Source organism: Ovis canadensis, chromosome 15 (assembly GCF_042477335.2).
Source record: "Ovis canadensis isolate MfBH-ARS-UI-01 breed Bighorn chromosome 15, ARS-UI_OviCan_v2, whole genome shotgun sequence".
Lineage (NCBI taxonomy): Eukaryota > Metazoa > Chordata > Mammalia > Artiodactyla > Bovidae > Ovis > Ovis canadensis.
The window spans coordinates 87745840-87755021 of record NC_091259.1 but is presented as its reverse complement, the minus strand read 5'-3'; the positions used below and the strand labels follow the sequence as shown (position 1 = coordinate 87755021).

The 9182-nt window shown below is 37.5% G+C and overlaps 2 protein-coding genes across 2 annotated transcripts; both read right to left on the bottom strand.

Moving 5' to 3' along the window:
- Positions 1–624: 624 nt before the first annotated feature.
- Positions 625–5288, bottom strand: LOC138420240 (olfactory receptor 5AK2-like). Its single transcript, XM_069553358.1, is given in 4 exon segments — positions 625–1136; positions 1139–1587; positions 4749–4994; positions 5149–5288. Coding segments are annotated over 4 exon segments (1347 nt in total).
- Positions 5289–7562: 2274 nt separating this feature from the next.
- Positions 7563–8510, bottom strand: LOC138420665 (putative olfactory receptor 5AK3). Its single transcript, XM_069553978.1, has one exon. The coding sequence runs from the start codon at positions 8508–8510 to the stop codon at positions 7563–7565; it is 948 nt and encodes a 315-aa protein (XP_069410079.1).
- Positions 8511–9182: the final 672 nt, after the last annotated feature.

The following is a 9182-nucleotide window of genomic DNA, read 5'->3' as shown; positions in this document are numbered from 1 at the left end:
TCTCATGGACAGAGGAGTCTGGCAGGATGCAGTCCATGGGCTCTCAAAGAATTGGGCACAACTAAGCACTTAGCAGCACAAATACAAAGCTGGGGTTTTCTACTCTTTAAGACTATATCTGAAATATATTTGAAATAACTATGTACTTTGTCAAGTCTACACACTTTATATCTTGTAATCTCAAAATAAGAGATTATATTATAAGAAGCCCCTTTTCATGGGTAGTATGGGATATGGTCCTCAAACTAAAACCAAGGGAAAATAAGCCCTATGATATGCTGCTGAATTTCCTGCATTCAAAGAAATTGTCTTCTGGAGGTAGCATTGGGGCTTCCCTGGTTGCTCAGTCAGCAAAGAATCTGCTTGCAGTGTAGGACACTGGGGTTCAATCCCTGGGTCGAGAAGATCCCCTGGTAAAGGAAATGGCAACCCACTCCAGTACTCTTGACTAGAAAATCCTATGAACAGAAGGAACCTGGTGGGATACAGTCCATGGGGTCGCAAGAGTTGGACATGACTTAGCAACTAAACCACAACCACAACCAAGATGTGAAGAAGTTGTCTATTTCAGAAATATTAAATAGTAGTCAAACAGCTATACTGGATGCTTTGATGTACTGAATTTTAACAGTTTGGATCCAATCTGAAAAAGAATTTTTTCCATATGACTTTTAGAGCTTCTTTTACCTCCTTATTTCTCAAACTGTAGATCAGGGGATTCAACACGGGAATCACAATGCCATAAAATACAGAGGCCACTTTCCTCTTTTCATGGGAATTATGCGAATAAGACTGTAAGTACATGTAAGGGAGGGTTCCATGGAAAATGGTGACTGCTGTCAGGCAGGAGGCACAGGTGGAGAAGGCTCTTTCCTTTCCTGCATTGGAAGAGATCTTCAGGATGGCAGCCAGGATAAACATGTAGGAAATGATGATGGCCAACACAGTGGATGTCAGGTTAAATCCCACAAAGACAAGAATCATCATGATGTTGATGTCAGTGTTGGAGCAGGAGAGGGCAAGAACTGGAGGAATGTCACGGAAAAAGTGATTGATGGTATTAGCCTTGCAGAAGACCAGTGAAAATGTAAAACCTGTGTGCACAGATGCATTTATGGAGCCCATGATGTATGAACCAGTACCAGCTGGATGCAGACTCTTCGGGACATGATGGCGGGATAGCGAAGTGGGTTGTAGATGGCCACATAACGGTCCACTGCCATAGCAGCAAGGAGGTGACAGTCACCGGTTACACATGTTGTATAAACCAATAATTGTACGACACAGCCCTTGAATGAGGTTGATTTATTTTCTATTATGAAGTTTTGCATCATCTCAGAAGTGACAGAAGAGGTAAAACAGATATCAACAAAAGCCAAATGCTGTAGGAGAAAGTACATGGGCGTTTGGAGTCTGGACTCTGTCTTGACAAGTAGGATCATTCCAATATTACCCACCATGGAGGCCCCATAGATGATCAGAAACGCAGCGAAGAGGAAACACTGAAACTCATGTTGGACACCAAATCTCCGAAGGAAGAATTCAGTCACTTCAGTGCTATTTCTCAGTGTTATGAGCACAAAAAGTCTAGAAAGGACCAAGAGGGAGACCAGGGAAAGAAAAGAAATGACTTGTTGAATAGAAAAGGCCCTTAACACTTTATGTCACTTTGTAAAAATCATATTTTCATGGTAGTCACTCACAACAGGGTTTATTTATTTCCAAAATTTCTTTCAATGTTTTAAAATAAGAAATCACCACATAAAAACAATATATTAGCCATAGATTCATTCTCAGAACAAAGAAGTTTTCACAGAAGAAGATTCACTTTTAATATTTGGACTCTAAGAAACGTAGATTGACATACATTATGCCAAACCAGCCAGTTTCTTTTCTGTAGCCCAGTGCTGAACATAAATGAAGCCTCGGAAGCACTGAGAGTCAGCAGAGGTTAAGCACATTCACTTTGCTTAGGCAGTTTCTTCATAGCAGAAAGGCTTATGGCCCTTCTTCACAGTAAGCATTTAATCAGCAAAGACCTTCATCATAAATGAAACAAAGAATTTCATGCGGAGACAGCCCAGGCTTAAAACGTACACCAGTGTCAGATGTGGGTGGTAGGACTTGTACTAGTTTCATTAGCCCTTGAAAAGTCTTCCTAATGTCATATCTATACTTGAATTAAGAGTGATGAAAGTCAAGTTGATATAGTAAAGGCAATAATAATTATCCTATCAAGATTCTGATTAAGTGGACCCCTGATCGCTTCTAGGTTCCTCTAATAAGTACTTGTATCCATGGGTGGCTGCTTCCTTAAAAGTGTTGCATTTCTATTCTTTTACACAAAATTATCCTGAGGAAGGAACTTGCACTAACTTATTTCTTCTTGGCCCTCGTTAAACACTGAATTAAAGATAATGATTTCTTATCCTTACAACGAAGTTATCCAACTGTGGTTATTTCTCAAATGGTTTCAGAGAATCAGAAGAGCCCACATCAACAAGAGGCTTAGTCGGCAACATTTTTAACACTGAAAGCATCTTCTTACTCACCATCTCATTATGGAGGTACGTTGCTTGACTTAGAGTTATTTATAAGATGAGGTTATTTTACCCTAATGTATATATGAAGTAAGAGGACTATCTGGCTTTTAAAGAATATCAGTTAAAGGGAAGTGCATGGTAAGGATAATGGTACAAAGATAATGGACCAAACATATATGGTCATGAATATCACAAAAATTTCTCTAGTTAAAAAGATACTCATTTCAGGAAATTGAGCTGGGATTAAAATGATAAATGGCTGAGAAAAACTATAGGTTGCTGAAAATGTATGTAAATTGTGTTTGATTATTGCTTTATGAAACTATGGATACATGTTTAATATTTGTGTGTTAATTGCTCAGAAGTGTCTGACTCTTAGTGACCCTGTGGATTATAGCCCACCAGGCTCCTCTATCCATGGAATTCTCCAGGCAAGAATACTGGAGTGGGCAGCCTATCCCCTTCTCCACGGGATCAGCCCAACCAGGGGTCGAACTCGGGTCTCTTGCATCGCAGGTGGATTCTTTACAGTTTGAGCCACCAGGGAAGCCCTTATCCTTACCGTGAACCTGAATTCTCCACAAGCCAGATGGTCCTCTTACTTCATATACGTATCAGGGGAAAGTACCCTCATCATATCAGTAGCTCTAAGCCAAGCTATGTACCTCTCTACGTGAGGTGATTAGTAAAAATGTATGTTTAGTGTCAGGAACGTTGCAAACTAATGTACGAAACGGTGGGAAACTGAGTGAGAGAAAACATCACTTTATAAACTTATAAATCTCTGCACTGTTTTTTTAATTTTAAAAAATGCTTTTTAAAAATATTTTTTTGTTTTAAAACAAAGATGACCATTTATATTTTATGGATAAACTGATTTGCTAAGCCTTAAGTCTACCATTTTATACTTTTTTATGTGTCTTATTTCTGGTTTTGTTTTTTTTTTTTTTGCATTTCTGTGGGTCACTTGAATTTTTTAAAGAATGTCACATTTATTTATAGTGTTTTTTATCACAGACATTTATATAACATTTTTATGGCTACTCGAGAGAGTCTATCATGTGTATGCATAGCTGGTCTTACATTTTACCAGCTTGAGTGAAATGCTATATATATTGAGAATAACATTAGCCAAAATTAAGCTTTTTAGTTCTACTGTCAAACATACTTTAGACTTCTCAAGAAAAAGTCAATTTTATTTATTCATACTTTTCTATTTCCTTGGCTTTCTTCTTTCTTATTGTTATAAGATATACTATCTAAACCCCAACTAAAAGAAATAACTTGATTAGGTGCATAGATAAGAATGACACAGATACTTGGTGCCAGAAACCTACTTCACATAGAATGATACATGTATGTTTCAAAGAGAAGAAAAAAGATATACTTGTTCCAACATCAGTCAAAAAATGAAAGACTGGCTATATTAATAGCAGATAAATAGACTTCACAGCATAGAAAATTACCAAAGATAGTGCGATAGTGTGTAATGATAAAAGGGTTAATCTACCAAGAAGCAACAGAAATCCTAAGGGTATGAGTATCAAAGAAGAGAGATGCACCATACGTGATGCAGAAACTGATAGAACTGACGGGAAAAACAGACAAGCGCAGTTATAGCTGGATACATTAGCACTCTTCTCAACACTTGGTGGAACAAACTGGACAGAAAACAATAAGAATATGAAAAAACCCAACAGCACCATCAAACAACTGGATTTAATAGACATTTACCAAACATGCCATCTAAAAGAGAATATAAATTTTTTATGGCACCAGCAGAATATATGTCAAGGTAGACCATATCCTGAGCTATAAAAAAATCCTTTAAAAATTTAAAAGAATTGAAATCATGGTATATTTTCCCTGAACGTGATGGTATCAAACATGGTAGCTTTATCTACTATCTTTGCAACTTCCAGTGAATGCATTTTTATTCAGAATGACAGATAAAAAAGAAGGAGAAAAAAATGTAAAGCCTGCTTTACAATGATGTGAGGTTCAAGTGAGGAAATTTATGTAAATTCATCAGCACGAGGACGAGTATTGAATTAGTGTACATCAAATGGCCATCGTAACCCATGCAAAAATACACTATGGGCATAGAGTATGGATGCAGTGATTGATCAGTGTATTGATTCATCCAATTATTTGTTCATTTATGAGCTTTCTCAGGCAACACTCAGTGCAACTGACTTCCCTCACTCCATTTCCACTACATCACCAGTGATGATGGGGTTCCTCCTGGCCTTAGGGCAAAACATGATGAACTTTGACTCTGACCATTCCACCTGCCACTCCCTGCATGCAGTGCAGTGGGACGTGGCTCTTTCTGCAACTGGTGGAGGCTGACTGCCAAGGCTCTCTGTGGGGTTCCTTCCTGACTGGGAGTTTATAGCTAGGGTTTGAAGGATCACTACTTGATCTCTTGAGAGCCTCAGCTTCCAGAGGCTGTGGAAGAACCAGAAAAAATAACACTCATTAATTATTCTCTGCTGAATAAAATTTCATATTTCCAGAGGGGACAAAACATAATTTTGTGTTATTGCCTTTAGGGAGTTATTGGTTTCACTGTTGAAAGAGTTCCCTGTTAGCAGCAAATTACCTTCCTGCTTCTCTCTTGCTTTCTCCCGCTGTTTTGTCTTTCTTCCCTGTTTTCTTTCTTTCCTCTTCCCTCCGCCTTTCTCTCCCAGCGTTGTTTAGCCTCCATATGTTTGTATTTTTAATAGTTTTTTTAGTTGACATCGAATCTTTCCACACTGTAATCAGAAAAGATGCTTGAAGTGATTTCAATGTTTTTGAATTTACCAAAGCTAGATTTGTGGCCCAGGGTGTGATTTATCCTGGAGAAGGTTTCGTGTGCACTTGAGAAAAAGGTGAAAATCATTGTTTGGGGGTGAGATGTCCTATAGGTATCAATTAGGTCTAACTGGTCTATTGTATCATTTAAAGTTTGTGTTTTCTTGTTAATTTTCTGTTTAGTTGATCTGTCCATAGGTGCGAGTAGGGTATTAAAGTCTCCCACTATCATTGTGTTATTGTTCATTTCCCCTTTCATACTTGTTAGCATTTGTCTTACGTATTGCGGTGCTCCTATGTTGGGTGCATATATATTTATAATTGCTATATCTTCTTCTTGGATTGATCCCTTGATCATTATGTAGTGGCCTTCCTTGTCTCTTTTCACAGCCTTTGCTTCAAAGTCTATTTTATCTGATATGAGTGTTACTACTCCTGCTTTCTTTTGGTCTCCAATTGTGTGAATTATCTTTTTCCACCCTTCACTTTCAGTCTGTATGTGTCCCTTGTTTTGAGGTGAGTCTCTTGTAGACAACATATATAGGGGTCTTGTTTTTGTATCCATTCAGCCAGTCTTTCTCTTTTGGTTGGGGCATTCAACCCATTTACGTTTAAGGTAATTGTTGATGAGTATGATCCCATTGCCATTTACTTTGTTGTTTTGGGTTCAAGTTAATAAATCTTTTCTGTGTTTCCTGTCTAGAGAAGATCCTTTAGCATTTGGTGGAGAGCTGGTTTGGTGGTGCTGAATTCTCTCAGCTTTTGCTTGTCTGTAAAGCTTTCAGTTTCTCCTTCGTATTTGAATGAGATCCTTGCTGGGTACAGTAATCTGGGCTGTAGGCTTTTCTCTTTAATCACTTTAAGTATGTCCTGCCATTCCCTTCTGGCCTGAAGAGTTTCTACTGAAAGATCAGCTGTTATCCTTATGGGAATCCCCTTGTGTGTTATTTGCTGCTTTTCCCTTGCTGCTTTTAATATTTGCTCTTTGCTTTTGATCTTCATTAATTTGATTAATATGTGTCTTGGGGTGTTTCACCTTGGATTTATCCTGTTTGGAACTCTCTAGTTTTCTTGGACTTGGGGGGCTATTTCCTTCCCCATTTTAGGGAGGTTTTCAACTATTATCTCCTCAAGGATTTTCTCATGGCCTTTCTTTTTGTCTTCCTCTTCTGGGACTCCTATGATTTGAATGTTGGTGTGTTTAACATTGTCCTAGAGGTCTCTGAGGTTGTCTTCATTTATTTTAATTCTTTTTCCTTTTTTCATCTCTGATTCTTTTATTTCTACCATTCTATCTTCTACCTCACTTATCCTATCTTCTGCCTCCGTTATTCTACTGTTGGTTCCCTCCAGAGTGCTTTTGATCTCAGTTATTTCATTATTCATTATATATTGACTCTTTTTTATTTCTTCTGGGTCCTTGTTACATCTTTCTTGCATCTTCTCAATCCTTGTCTCCAGTTTATTTATCTGTAACTCCATTTTGTTTTCAAGATTTTCAATCATTTTTACTATCATTATTCTGAATTCTTTTTCAGGTAGACTCCCTATTTCCTCCTCTTTTGTTTGGTTTGGTGGGCATTTATCATGTTCCTTTACAGTGCAATACATTTATTTTACATTTCAGGTTTATGCAATAATTGAAACCGAACATATGAGGGGCCTCTTTGTAGACAAATTAGGGAACTTGTTTAAATGAATTGAAAACCATGAACTACAATTTTAATATTGATTATGTACAAAATTGGGGTTTTCTCATCTTTAAGAATATATCTGAAACATATTTGAAGTAACTATATACTTTGTGATGTCTATTCATACTTATATGTTAAATAATCTCAATAAAGTCCCTTTTCATGGGTAGTGTGGAACATGTTTCTCAAACTGAGTCCAAGGGAAAAGCAGAGATGAGATGAGATGTGACGATGAGATGTTTCTATGAGATGTTACTATGTTGTATGCTCAATCGCTCAGTCATGGTCAACTCTTTGTGACCCCTTGGATGGTATGTAGCCTGCCAGACTCCTCTGTCCATGGAATTCTCCAAGCAAGAATACTGGAATGGGTGGCCATTTCCTTCTCCAGTTACTATATTACTTTCATTCAAAGAAATTATCTGTTGAAGAAAGAAGCATTAGTTTAAGATGTGAGCATTTTCTCTATTTCAAAATATTAAATAGTGTTTAAACATCTCTACTGGATGACTTGATGTGCTGAATTTTACAATTTGGTCCAACCTAGAAGAATTTTTTTCCATATGGCTTTTAGAGCTTCTTTAACCTCCTTATTTCTCAAACTGTAGATCAGGGGGTTCAACATGGGAATCACAATGCCATAAAACATGGAGGCCACTTTCATATTCTCCTGGGAATTATTAGAATGAGGTTGTAAGTACATGTAAGAGAGGGTTCCATAGAAAATGGTGACTGCAGCCAGGTGGGAGGCACAGGTGGAGAAGGCTTTTTTCCTCCCGGTAGTAGAAGACATCTTCAGGATGGTAGTAATGATATTTCCATAGGAAAAGATGATAACCAACTCAGTAAATATTAAATTAAATCCCACAAAGACAGCAAGTAGCATGATGTTGATGTCAGTGTTGGAGCATGAAAGGGCAAGAATTGGAGGGACATCACAGAAAAGGTGATTGATAGTATTACCCTTGCAAAAGACCAGTGAATATGTAAAACCTGTGTGCACAGATGCATTTATGAAGCCCATGATGTATGAACCAGCTACCAGCGGGATGCAGACTCTTTGGGACATGACTATGGGATAGTGAAGCGGATTACAGATGGCCACATACTGGTCCACTGCCATAGTAGCGAGGAGGTAGCAGTCACTGGTTGCAAATGTTGCATAGATCAATAACTGCATGACACAGCCCTTGAATGATATTAATTTGCTTCCTCCTATGAAGTTTTGCAGCATCCTGGGAGTGATAGCAGAGGTATAACAGATATCAATAAAAGCTAAATGTTGTAGGAAAAAGTACATCGGTGTTTCGAGTCTGAAATCTGTCTTGATGAGTAGGATCATTCCAATATTACCCACCATGGAAGTCACATAGATGACCAGAAATACAGTGAAGAGGAAATACTGAAACTTATATTGTGCACCAAATCCCAGAAGAAAGAATTCAGTCACTTCAGTGCTATTTCCTTCTGTCATGAGTAAAAAAGTCTAGACAGGACCAAGATGAGGACCAAGAACAGACAGGAAATCTTTGTGATTTGTTGAGTAGTAAAAGGTCTTAACTCTTTATGTCACTTTGTAAGAAATAGATTTTTATGGCAATCACTCATAACAAGGTTTATTTCTTTCCAAATATTTCTTTCTATTTTCTTGATAAGAAACCACCACATAAAAGTAACGTGCAAGCCTTGGATGCCATTTTGAAACAAAGAAGTTTTCACAGAAGCAGTTTCACTTCTAAAATCTGTGATTCTAGGAAACATAGATTAACATACATTTCAGATATCTAAAGTTTCATAAAGCAATAGTCAAACATAATTACATACATTTTAAGCAACCTATAGTTTTCCTCAGCCATTTATTATTTAAACTTAGTTTTAGATCTTGAAATTAGTAGAATCTTAATTAGACAAATAAATTTTTGAGATTTATTCATGACCATATATGTTTGAAGGCCTCAGAAAATCTGTACCACTATTCTTACCGTGCACTTCCCTATACGTGATATTCTTCACAAGCCAGACAGTCCTCTCATTTCGTATATATATCAGGGTAAAGAAATCTCACTCTAAATAACTCTAAGTCACCTATATACCTCCATAGTTGAGGTGGCTAGTAAGGGTGTGCTTTTAGTGTTAGGGACTTTCC